Here is a 13,203-nt window from a genome sequence, read left to right as displayed (position 1 = left end):
GCTTTTAAGACTTATGTTACCTCTCTTTCAAGGGTGACAACCTCCCAGCACCAAGACAACACACTTGTTCTCCTTTCGAAACACAAGTGATGGAGGTTTAGTTGCAAGGTGGAGTTTGTCCAAACTCCTCTTTACGTGCGTTGATTATATCCTTGCTACTTACTCTCTTAAGTAGCTGGCAATAGACATTGGCCAAGCGATGTGTGAAGCTCAACCAATGCAATGAACCTTATAGGTTAGACTTCTTACCAATAACTTATCACAAGCCTAAACTACTTATAACACTTTGACAAATTAATAGTGAATGAATGAAAAATTGAAAATGTATAAATGTGCAGTGTATTGAAGAAAGTATGTCTTAGGCAACTTGTCAGACCCCGTCCTGCATGCGTCTTAAGTTACCATGCGAGACGCGACATGACTTTGAGTACTTTTGACGCATTAAACGCCAAAATTACTAAGTTTGAGGTCTTTCAGTTTTGCTTAACCACCTGGCTTCTTAAACTTAACTTAGAAAACATACTTTAGGCGATAAACAAACTTAATACTATATAAGTAACCGAAACTTAAAACTTTTATTACTTGAAACATGTGTTATACAATCCGCTTATATTATAACTCTTAACAAAAATACAAAAGCAACACTTAAGCTTAAACTAAACGCCTCGACAACCCTTCTCGCTTATCAAGCTTCTCATCATTTCTTTACTTGGCCTTAACGCCTGAAACCTGGTAGATAAAACTTAAAAACGTTAGTCAAAAGACTCGGTGAGATCTTTTAGAAAAACCTTTTCATGAAATACCTTTGGTAACATCTTTTGTTCACATTAAATTGCTTAAACACATCTTTTCACGTAAATAAATTATATTGCATAAACATATAACTTCACATAAACACACACTAGTCTATTAGCATTTCTTTCGCCAAGAAGCTGAATCATTCTCCACGCTAAGACTCATCATCTACCGTTTAGACTACTATGATGACCTTCTCTTCAATAACATTCGAGAATATTCTGATTCATTCTCTGTTACTTAGGTCGAAGTGCAATACACATTTTTAAGCATTGTCTAGCCTCATTCCACCATGCAAGTCTTTTATACATAATGTGTTTACTCTTTATGTGCACATAACAGTTAGCTCAATGATAGGATGAAGACTAATGGTTTAAACATTATTTCACAAATCATTAGTATAACATAAAATATACTTTGAAACATAGCATAAGCTTTTCATATGAATCTCTTTGGAAACATTCATATTGAAATTGTCGTTTCAAATCAATAAAGACTTTAAAGAAAACCTTTCAAACATATAAAATACTTTGAGGAAAAACACTCACACAACTTAGAAACACATACTCTAAATGCCCCTCTTCTTCTCCTTCTCGTGTAGTCACTTCAGCAACACTTCAACACTTCGCTTTTCTCTTCAATTTTTCAAAGTAACAATACTTGACAATCTGACTTCATCCCCCTATTTATACTAATCCTAAAATGGATTAGTCACCTTTAAACTCTTATCATTTTGCCAGCTCCTACTCTATGGTACTTGTGTAAGTTTAAGGTTTCACTTAATCCTGCTTAGCTTAAAACCTTCACACGTGACCCATTAAGTAAACTTATGAAAATTTTCAGAAGTTTCATTTCTTCAACGTCTAGTTCCAACTCGTGAAGACTTTAATCGCCTAGTTGTACTAAGATGCCAAACATCCTATCACATAACTCTTTCTCGCGAACTACTCAAATACCAACTCTTATCGCCTAGTTTCAGTCAAAATGTATTCTCTTTAACACTTACGCAAAATTTTACTTTTCTTAGTTATTTATATTTATTTATGAAAAACAAAAAACAAATCAAAAAAATTTAAAACAAAAGTGGAAAATATTTTCTAGCAGGGAACCAATCCTCATGGAATCCCTGCCCCATTCCTTGTGGGAAAATTCATAGGGATGGTAAATGGGATAGGGGGCGGGAAGTGAAAATAAATATACCTTATGGACAGCAGATGGATTTTCTGCAAGGGAGGACGAATGAAGATGGAAGGCATAAGGAAGATGGTGGAAGGCGGATTCAGATGGAAGGGAGATTAAATATGGAAATAGAAAATGGAAGGCTAAATGAAATTGAAGATGGAAGGCAGAATGCTCGGCGGCTAGGGCTAATTTAAAGTGACGAAGTCGTGTACCGTACACGACTCCTTGCATGCTGGACAGATGAACAATCAACGGAAGCATTTACTGCCATAGTGTGGCCAAAGTCGTGTACCCTATACATGACTTCAGCATTGTGAATCGTCTACCCTATTTTTTACATTATTTTTAAAATTATATTATTAAAAAAGATTCCAAATGACGTTGGAAAAAATGGGCTCTCACTTGTAGGAAACTGCTTGTCGTTCAGTTGAATTGATGATGAAATCGATTCCGCTAGTTTTTCAATGCTTAATTGGTTCCCTCGGTTTATAAAAATTTACATTTTTGCAACTCATGTGTTGCACATAATATTTATATCGTAACCCTGATGGGCGTTTGTGATGGGTAACTCGTAACCTATACAAAAAGCTCGTAATGTTAAAAACCCTAAACTAATTAATTTAAATTGATTCTACATAGGCTAAATTATACAAAATATCATGGGAAATTGTTCTACTTACTGATTTTCATATGTATTAAAGTTATTTGTGTTTTCATAATTTTTTTACCAATTGTCTATCAGTTTGGCGCAAAGCTAACTAAGAAGCCACATTATTAATCCATGAACTCCTTAACATTTTGAAAATTAATGAAATAAATGAACACAAGGAACTAAAACAAACATTTCAAAAGTAAGTTGAGCATTTAACATAAGTTCTCTTGATTTGAAAAGTAAAATAAAATAAAACATGTTCTTAGAAAATGAATGCTGAAACAAACTCTTAAGACATGGAGGAATAATTAAAATCTTCTTTACCGAAGGACCAAAACAATCTGATGGTAGTACTCCTTTTAAAACCATTAAGTTTAGAAGCAACTCTAAAGTTTTTTCCAAGTGGAATTGAACAAAGATCTCATAATAAGAAATAACATTTCAATCTGTCTTCACACAACAAATTACAAAAGAGAACAGCAAATCCATCAATAGTCTTAACTGACTGCCACCAACATGTACATAATTTCTTTTACCACAAACAAACACTTTCTACCTAACTCTACAACATGGATTTTAGTGAAATATGACAATCTACGATACAAATACCGCAAGAGAATTTGATAATAAAATTTATAACTCGAAGCAAGTTTCTTGAAAACAGACAACCCTTAGTTAGGAGAAGGCGGTTCATTGGTTACCTAAGGCAAGATCATGCCAAGTATCAGTATCAACTGGCTGAGTCTCCTGATCTGCAAAGAAGTTAAGAGAAAAAGGGGATCAAAAAATGAATTCTCCTGCAAATTGCTACAATTGGCAAGCCAAAAATAGAGAGAAAAAACTAATTGATTTTCATATTATCAGTATTGAATGGTGTTTTTTAAGTGAAAGATGCACTTTATGGTGTCAACATCATAGATGACAGAAAGAAGAAGAAATAAAACAAAGAGGTATCAGGAAAGTGGTGAATTAGGAAGTCCAAAAGGATATTTTCATTTTTAAGAGACGTACCTAGACAAGCTTAGAATTACAGTGAAGGTTTCTCACTTGACACAAGCAATACTTAGCAATAATTACAGTTACAACAAAAACTTAGACTAGAGACGGTAAGAAGTAGAGACAAAAATAACCATCCTAAGCTCTTTAGTGCTTCTAACAGAGTGATTAAAGATCGGTTTATTACTTCCTATTCACAATTTTCACAACTGCACGATAACCATTAAGCCACAAGACAAAAAGTAGAAGAAAATATATTCAGAGGCCAAAACTCAAAAGGTGATAATGAGGGGAATGAACGGCTGTCTTGAGCTTGAGCCTTCAGGTGTAAAACAAGAATTTAAGACCTTGAAGGGCATTGGGATTGTAGGGGTGGTAGTAAGCACTTTTGATGTTGGGAGATACCTTCAAAATCTAGGACATAAATTTTTCGGTTGTAAAATCATTAAATTAAAAGCTTTTGTTGTCTCTTAGTGCTAGCTTAATGAGCCTTCGAAAAATCTAGGATACAAACTTTTTGCAACCATTTCGCTCTCAAGTATTACATTTAACTTTGAAGCATCTTCATGGGTTGAGCCGATGGTAATAAAGGGTATTGAGTTTGATAAAGGGTTAAGAGAAATGGATTGTAGCCTACATAGGATTTTATATCCTACAAGTGAGATTTGTTGCGATAGCCGATAGGCGTAAATTGGCCTAGAAACTCGCGAATATAAAAAGAAATAGAAAACAAGATTTGTAGCATCCTGCTTTCCATTTTCAGAAGTTACGAAAACACTATGAAAGCATTGCAGACTCATTGATTCTTGACTTAGGAACTCCCATGTACCAAATTTAATATCAAGTGCAAAAACATGCTTCAGGTTAGAATGTGTTACCAAAATTAAAGGAATAATCTTTCCATGTGTTATTAACCGAACATTGAGTTAGAAGTTAGAGACATACTTGAGTCCTCGGTGTCATCAGCCCGAACAACCAGCACGGGAGGGAGTAAAAGATCTACGATAATGATAGAAAAACTAGATTAAATAAGCCATATAGCTTGTTACAATTAATTTCTTGATTGTAGAGAAATGAAGATTGAGAATTACCATCATGAGGGAGTGTGTCTCTCATCCATTCCTCATCTAGAATGTCTATCAATATACCCAGACTAAGTTCTGCCATTGGTGTTTTCTTATTAAGGTAGATTCTAAAACCCAATATCTGAAATTCCAGATAGATAAGTTCATAAGTTATTAACAAAAGCTCCAAAAATTTACTAAATGTCGATCAATTCCAAAAATAATTTTCCAAATACGTCCAAATTGGAACAAGACGGAGCGTATTATGAAAATTTGGAAGTAGAATGGAGGGTGGAAATTTATGTTCAGCTGGAGAATCCTCCGCATGCTTAATCTTCTAATAGTTTAATTTTGTTGAAAGGGAACGTTTGATATAATGAAGTTGAGGAGAAGATAGTGAATTGGCAAGCAAGGAAGATTGAAGGAGCAGACAACCTTCCAGCTTCTATTATTACCATTTATTTGTGAAGTTTTGTGATTTCAAGATTATGGGTATTCAAATATTTCTTCAGTTTTGAAGAACGAAATGGGGGAAATCTAGAGGAAGTGTCTCATGTTGGGTTACGAAGGTCATGAAACAAATTAAATATGAGGGGAAAGCGATGCTTACCAACGTTGGAGTCAAGGATCGAAGGGCGGAGACCGAATGCAGCCGGATCTGAGACAAATCACCAACCAGTGGCCTGAGCGATCTGGAATGTCGATGAGTCGTGAGCGAGTAGTGGGTGACTGATGAAGAGGAATGGCAGCGTGGAAATCTTGCGTGAAGGGACGACAAAGACGGATGAAGGTTCAATTGAGGCGGGAAGTTGAGGACGGGGGACGGTGTCTTCTGCCTTAGGCACACGCAGTACCATCCATTTCTAAAGTAGGCCAACTTTGGGCTTTTAAAGCCCAAGTTCTTGTTTGAAATGCTGAGAGTTTGAGTGAGTGAGTAAAGCAGAGGAGACCGAAAATATGGAGTGGCAAAGGAACTGAAAGAAAAGGTTATGTAATTTCTTCTACAAACTATACAAGTATCGTTGTTAATTGTTATTCTCGTCATTCATTCAAATAGGTAATTTTTCAGTTTATGATGCATAGATTAAAGTTCTGCATATATATGTCAAAGGTGAATTGTCATGAAACTAGTTTCAATTTATCATTTGTGTTAACTGGTTGTTGAAATTTGGATGATGTTCTGTAGTAAATCAAATGAAGTTTTATTCTCTCACGAACTCTTCTGAGAAAATAATAATGATAAAGAGGCAATAATTTACATGATTGTGATACAACACATATTTCCGTTTTGGTGGCCTTTTCTTTCTTTCATTTTCAAATTATTTTCAATTGATTTGGTGGTTTTTGTTAAAGGAGAAGAAAGCTAAATAAACTTCGCTTACTTTTATTATGATTTCCGTTGAGTTTTATGTGTTCATAAGCTTTTTGTGTGCTTGTTATAACATTATATATATAAATCATGTGATTGTTAATTTGGGTAAAGTTACAACACTTTGTATAGGTAAAAAAATTGCCTCCCAAGAAATCTTCATATGGGCATGTACTTACCATTCATTCACTGTGATTTTGCATGTTTCCAAAGAATCTGTAGACCATAGAAACATGTTGCAATAGATAGGTTAGTTTTTATATTCTTATTGTTAAGGATATGTGTAATGTATTTCATTGCAATGCTTTAGTTTTCACTTTATATGTAATATAATTTTTTATTATCAATATATAGATTCTATGAGTCTCTTCCTTTTTACGTATGGCATCGCCACTCCCTTTGGCAGCATCCACTAATTCGGAACTGAATTTGAAAGCCATATTTCGACCGGGACGTTTTCGGGATGCCCCTAATAACCAACGAATGGCAAGTGCTTTTCCTTGTGTGGATCCTATTTCAATGGGAACTTGATGAGTTCAGTTTACAAATATATTGGTACTCGAATCTTTGAATTGTATGAGAAATGACAGAAAAACGTGTCTCATGACAATATTAATTATATTCTTTTTACATCAGGAAATGTAAAATTATGTAATTACACAACAAGAGTGTTATGAGAGTTTATATGTAGACAGTAATAAAATGTTATTAAAAGTCAATCAATGACACAAAAAACATGTCGTCATTAAGGGAAATGTTATAATAATTAACCAATTCGGACCTCAACAATGCCAGTTTATTTCTATTAACTTAGTTAATTGTGAAAATTGATGAATGTTAGGGTTTGCAATAATAACTATACTTATTTTGTTGCGTCACTGAATGTCCTATCTTTACCTGGGTTTCAAAGACGCACAATATGTGTCACGAAACTGTTTATGACACATATTTAGCATCCTTAATCCCAATTTTCTAGTAGTAGTGGGTTATTTATAACCAATCACAGGAAGGTAAAAAGCAAAGATAAAATATCATATTTATAATTATTTTAACTAGCAGAAGAATAACAAAAACTAGTTATTCATAACAACTTTGATACTCCCCCTCAAGATGGGGCTAAGAAAAATGATAATTTCCATCTTGGACAATAACACTTCTGAAGGGGACAGAGGCAACGGTTTTGTAAATAAAATAGCTAGTTGCATATGCATATGGATGGGCATCGGTTTTACATTGCTTTTGAGAATATGATCATGAATAAAATGACAATCCAATTCAATGTGTTTAGTACGCTCATAAAAAACTGGATTGTTTGCAATATGGATGGTTGAAGTGTTCTCACAAAATATCAAAGCTAAAGCAAAGTTGGAGATGTGTAAATCAAGAATGAGCTGTGTGTGTCAAACGAGCTCACTTGTGGTAGCTACAACGGTTCTATATTCGACTTCAACAAAAGATCGAGATATTGTTTTTTGTTTCTTGGATTTCCACGATATCACGTAGAATCCTCTAGAAAAATGCCAAAGCATGTGGTATATTTTCTTGTATCTAAACAAGATCCCTATTCACGTGGAATTGAAAAGAACTTGTACCTTGAAGGGAAACGCATTGGCCATGAGTTCCTTAAAAATACAAAAGCTGAGAATAAGCAGCGTTGAGGTGAGATTGATAGAGTTTAGAAACAAACTGACTTAATTTGTGAATGGCAAAGGCAATGTTTGGATGCAATACTATGAGATAAAGGAAACGTCTAATTAGTAAGGTACTACACCATATTTCAGTTTTCTTTCAAAGGATATGAAATGCTTATAATATATATTTTTTGAGAAATTTGGATCCATCCAATAGATTGTGTAATGGAACAAGATTGGTACGTCGATCATTTAACAAAAACATTATGCATGCAGAAATAGCAATGGATGATCACACAGAAAAACAAGCTTTTCTTCCACGGAATACCATTAAGTCCACCAAATGATGATGAATATCCATTTAAGTTCAAGAGAAAAACAATTCTCCATTTGTTTATGCTTTGTAACGAGAATTAACAAAGCATAATAACAAATAATTTTTAACGTTGAATATATGTTTACGAGAATGTGTGTTGAGGTTCAATTCGGACACAGATGTGGTAGGTTATGGTCTGATTGTCCTCTCAGCTTAAGCAACAATACAAATATAAAAAAAATTAAAAAAAATATAACATTTTTCATTTAGTATAATATAATATTTGAGTGATTTTATTGACTAAAACTCAATACCATAGCATAGTTCAACATAACATAATCCTACCCATATTCCAAACTTTAAATTTTAAAATGAAAAAAAATCACTTACTAACAAATTAAATTTTAATTTAAGTCACTCACTTATAAATTAATTTTTTTTATCATTAAATATTATAGTGTTGTTTAGTGAGATTATTTAAGATAAGTCTAAGTTGATCCGAAATATCAAAAGAAAAAGGAAAGAAATAAAGAAATGGAATGAGTCAGTTTTTTATTTTATTTTGCCATATGTATTACTACGAACCTAAACAACCGCCAAGCCACAACACAACTCTCAGGGCATTCTTCCTTCTTCTTTTCTCCTCTTTCTCTCTCTCTCTCTAAGAATTTGAATTGGCAAATCTCTCAGGTGAATCAAACAGAAGAATCATGGCGGTACGTGTTCAATTTTTTGTTTCTTTTCTGTTCATTGTCTTCTCAATCTGTTTAATTTCTTGCGATTTTATTGATCTGATGCCTTAGTTCTACTTGTTATCAATATCAATTATGATTTAAGAATCAATCGCCAATTTTCACTCTTCTTTCCCGTAATTTCTTATGAGCTGTATTGAGGAGATGGAAATTGCGTTTTTTCGGTGTCTTAATGGCAAAAGACTGGAAGTAAAATTTCGAACGATGAAGGAGGAAGTTATGATACACCGAAACGAAAACTGTTGAAATTCGGCTTTGATTTTGGTTTTTTTTTTTGTTGAATTGTTAAAGTTTGTTTGTTTTTTTTTTTTCTTCTTTTTTGTTGTTTATGGTGGTTACAGACGAGGACGGTGAGAGTTACCAATGTCTCCTTAAGCGCGACAGAGAAAGATTTGAGAGACTTCTTTTCCTTTTCCGGTGAAATTGAATTTGTCGAAATGAGAAAGTAAGTATGATTTTGGCTGTTTTTTTTAATGTCGATGAGTTTTTTTTTTTTTTTTTTTTTTAATTTTTTTTTGGGCATTTTCATTTATTTTATGCTGTGTTCTTATAGTGACAATGAGCGATCTCAACTTGCATTTGTTACCTTCAAGGATTCAAAAGGGGCAGAGACGTCGATTCTACTCTCGGTTGATACAATTCTCTATCTTTTCTTCTTCTATTTTGATTATCCTTCTTGATCTCCAGATCTTCTGAATGATTTTATTTGATTATTTTCCATTCTAATGTGCTTATATTTAAACTTTCATTAGAAATTGATTCCTGAACAGTAGTAAATTTATTTTGTTATGAAAAGTGGTTATACGGGGATGTTACGTTTTGAAAATTAAATAGAACACAGTTTTATTCTTCAGAGAAAGGTGAGATTTAATAAGTTTTTCATACATTTATGTATAACTCTTGATTCATAGATATTATTCTTTCAGTTTCATTCTCAAACATCTGAACAATGGAAAACTTCTTTTTCTGTCCCTCATGTTAAATAATTTCTTTGCTACCACATGTGAAAGAGGCATCTTCCATTCATATCGATTTTCCTTTTTCTACTCCAATATTTACATTAGTCTCTTCTTCAAACCGGAGAGCTAAGAAATTTATGTTATAGGCTTCTTCTTGTTTCATTTGTTATCTTGCCTAATTAAACGGTTTTGCATCTCTAAGGGAGCTACAATTGTCGATCAGCCAGTAAGCATTTCTTCGGCTCCAGATTACAACCTTCCTGCAGTTGATGCCAGTGCCCCTGTAGCTGTACCCGTGTCTACTCCTGTATTTTCTTCAATCTTACCCTCGACAATATATTTTCAATCTTGTTCATAATGTGATTCATAACATGAATGAATAAACATGTTTCACCAGGCTTTAGACAACACAACCTCTACTACTAATTCTACTGCTGGATCTGCAATGCAAAAGGCAGAGGATGTTGTCAGCAGCATGCTAGCCAAAGGCTTCACTTTGGGCAAAGATGCCCTTAATAAGGCGAAGTCTTTTGACGAAAGGCACCAATTGACTTCAACAGCCTCATCCAAAGTTGCTTCTCTGGACCAAAAAATCGGCCTTAGTGAGAAAATTAGTGTTGGCACTACCGTGGTGAATGAGAAAGTGAGGGAAATGGATGAGAAGTTTCAAGTGTCTGAGAAGACTAAGGCAGCTGTGAGCAACGCTGGATCAGCTATAATGACTAACCGCTACGTCTTAACCGGGGCTTCCTGGGTTAGCCAGACATTTCAACGAGTTGCAAAAGCTGCTGTAGATGTTAGCCAGAAAACGAAGGAGAAGGTTTTAGCTGAGGAGGATCAAGGGAAACATGTGGGAAATTCTTCTTAAAGTCATCCTAAGAATTGCTGCGCTCCAATATATCAAAATCTTATATATTTGGCCAAAACAATGTGAGGACCAATTCTCTTAGCTTCCTAATTTTGATCTCAGTTTGATATATTTTGAATGCTTTTTATTTAGTTTTAGTATTAGGAGTATACATACATATACGCTAAATTACATCGATTGTAAGAATAGCATATATATATATATATTCATATATGTATATGAATATATATATATGCTATGTGATACCCGGCTTTCCTTGTTTAGATACTTGGCTTCTACTTGTGCATTTTGGTGTGTTGGTATATTTTTCTACAACCATTTCTATTTGCGAGGTGTAATCAATTTGTTTAGATCTATGTAATTGAACTATTAAATCAGTATATCGTTTTTCTAGAAAAATTGTTTGTTTTTTCTAATTATTATTAATTGCAACTTTATGTCCCTCATTAGATTTCTTTTGTGATGGACTCCAACCACTCTCAAAGAGTTTGTCAAAAAAAATTCACGTACGAGTGGATTTCTTTAATCTAGGTCATGGTTTTTCTCCAATTCCTGTATTGTTTTTGTTTTGTTAAGAACTCGACAATCAAAGTTAAAAAAAAAAAAAAAAATTAAACAATGAATAATGGACATTAAGATTTGTTTTGTTTGGTTAACATGTATGTTAGTTGCATTACATTCATGGGAATTAGACAAAGAGAGAATATAAATATGTAAGTGCAATCTATGTACGGAGAGAATATAAAGAATACAAATACATCACTCATAAGTGCAATTTATACAGTAAATTCATCTAAACTCTCAAATCAAAATTGTAAATAATAAATAATTTATTAAAATCGTAAACAATAAATAATTTATAGAGATGATGCAACTTTTAGATTTCAAGAGTGTGTTGCGTCAAACCTCAAATATTTAAGCGATTAGTGAGGTCTCATGGTCAAATATCTAAGTGATTAGTGAGAGCTCATGCTAAAGCCATGTATACGTTCAAATCATTTCAACATTTTTTTTTTTGTTTTGAGTTTTCGATTATTATTATTATTAATATTTTGTTTGTTCATGGTGTGAAACTAGAGGTTTTTCCAACATTTTAAGCCTATTAATACATTTATTTAAACCTTCCGTTCTGGTGTGACCATTAGGAGCAATTGCAAATATTGCACTCAAATTCAAAGTATTAATAGATATCGCACTTTGCAAAAGAATTTGTATATATAACATAATTTAGATTATATAGGTCATACTACTAATAGAAGTCTATTGGTAATAAAGATTTCGTCCCTAATAGGAGTCTATTAATAATGGAGTTTATCACTAACAAATTTCGCTACATCTGCAATTCATTTAAAATGTTGTTATACAATTAATTATTAGCTCTAAAAGTGTTTCTTCGTATCGTGTAAGTTCAATACCTAGAGAGATGAAAGTAATAATCTATACCTTGGGGTTAGCTCTTAGTTGCTCAATAGGATAACATGAGATGTCCACTACACCAAGTTTCTTTCAATTAAAAGTGGATGGTAGTAGAGGATGAAGAACGATGACATTCAAACCATTCCAACTGTCACACCTCTCTCGGATCACCTATTCTCGATCTTTAAGACGACATGAAATCAATCAATGTCGCTCCCCCTCTAAACGACACCAGTTGACTCTTAACACCTAACCTTTAAATAAAATGCTAGCGGAATCCAATTACACAACTAATAAACAAAATTGCAATGCAACTCACTTATTTAACAAACTTTGACATAAGTTTTATACATACATTTACAAAACTTATATATACATGGAGACGGACTCCAACTCCAACCGATTCCAACTTAAGTCTGACACAAATAAAGACCAAATGTACCTAGCTTCAAACAAAAAGACACCTACGATAGAAAAGACAAAATCCACCAGCAGACAGACGGTGGCGAATCAGGCTTCCAAATCATGACTTCCTACCTAAAAAGTAAAAAACGTTTTGGAAAGTATGAGCAAGATGTATGTTTATTCGTAATCTAATTATTTATGTAAGGTCTATTTATACTTTAGAATTTAGAAAAAAGAATTTGTGTTAATTCCGTTGCGTCTAACCTTTCGTTTTTCAATACCATGCTCTTTTCAGCAACACGTGGAGTTAGCCAAAATTTTCCTTTTGTCAACCTAACATTAAAAACATCTTAACCACCTTAGCTTGTCTTTTCTCCTTTTCAATAATAATGTCACACCTTCGATGACTTCTCAATTCTAACTCCAATCACAACCTAACCTTCACAGATTTTATAAAACTAATGAATCCAGGCTTGAAATTTGAACATAACTGGTGCTAATTAAGAGACAAAACCTTAGAATACTATAGTGAATTTGGAAGAAGAAAATGAATTGTAATGTACCATTTGCAACTCAAAAATATGGGACTCAATTATTACCTTCAACCTAGGTGAGTTTGTTAACTCCATCACATGATCCGTGGTATCGCAGATGATGACTCCCTATGGGCAACCTACTCACAGATGGACAACGTTGTCTTATAGGCCCAGACCTACAAATACAATGATACTGTTAACACAAGCATATACTTAATGAAATCAATAAAACACAGTGAGCATATAATCACAAACCTAAAAG

At 33.5% G+C, this 13,203-nt stretch overlaps 2 protein-coding genes across 2 annotated transcripts; one reads left to right on the top strand and one right to left on the bottom strand.

Annotated features, from left to right (window-relative positions):
• Nucleotides 1-3,008: 3,008 nt before the first annotated feature.
• Nucleotides 3,009-5,655, bottom strand: LOC101219832 (anaphase-promoting complex subunit 13). The gene is made up of 4 exons (XM_004148043.3): nt 5,300-5,655; nt 4,717-4,831; nt 4,571-4,624; nt 3,009-3,381 (listed from the first exon to the last, which is right to left on the bottom strand). The coding sequence occupies exons 2-4, from the start codon at nt 4,790-4,792 to the stop codon at nt 3,320-3,322; spliced, it is 192 nt and encodes a 63-aa protein (XP_004148091.1). The 5' UTR covers nt 4,793-4,831; nt 5,300-5,655; the 3' UTR covers nt 3,009-3,319.
• A 2,904-nt stretch (nt 5,656-8,559) lies between these two features.
• LOC101220067 (binding partner of ACD11 1) lies at nt 8,560-10,983 on the top strand. The gene is made up of 5 exons (XM_004148044.3): nt 8,560-8,721; nt 9,099-9,202; nt 9,311-9,386; nt 9,919-10,023; nt 10,114-10,983. Exons 1-5 carry the CDS (start codon nt 8,716-8,718, stop codon nt 10,582-10,584), a joined length of 762 nt encoding a protein of 253 aa, XP_004148092.1. The 5' UTR covers nt 8,560-8,715; the 3' UTR covers nt 10,585-10,983.
• The last annotated feature ends 2,220 nt before the right edge of the window (nt 10,984-13,203 follow it).

Source organism: Cucumis sativus, chromosome 2 (assembly GCF_000004075.3).
Source record: "Cucumis sativus cultivar 9930 chromosome 2, Cucumber_9930_V3, whole genome shotgun sequence".
NCBI lineage: Eukaryota > Viridiplantae > Streptophyta > Magnoliopsida > Cucurbitales > Cucurbitaceae > Cucumis > Cucumis sativus.
This window is presented reverse-complemented; position numbering and strand designations above follow the sequence as displayed.

Excerpts from the sequence above, each read along its gene's own strand:
- LOC101219832 (XM_004148043.3), bottom strand. The coding sequence starts at position 4,792 with ATGGCAGAACTTAGTCTGGGTATATTGATAGACATTCTAGATGAGGAA. Across the intron at positions 4,625-4,716 it reads AGACACACTCCCTCATGATG|ATCTTTTACTCCCTCCCGTG; the intron begins GTAATTCTCAAT and ends TCATTATCGTAG. Across the intron at positions 3,382-4,570 it reads TGATGACACCGAGGACTCAA|ATCAGGAGACTCAGCCAGTT; the intron begins GTATGTCTCTAA and ends ACTTCTTTGCAG.
- LOC101220067 (XM_004148044.3), top strand. Across the intron at positions 9,387-9,918 it reads AGACGTCGATTCTACTCTCG|GGAGCTACAATTGTCGATCA; the intron begins GTTGATACAATT and ends TGCATCTCTAAG. Across the intron at positions 10,024-10,113 it reads CTGTACCCGTGTCTACTCCT|GCTTTAGACAACACAACCTC; the intron begins GTATTTTCTTCA and ends ATGTTTCACCAG.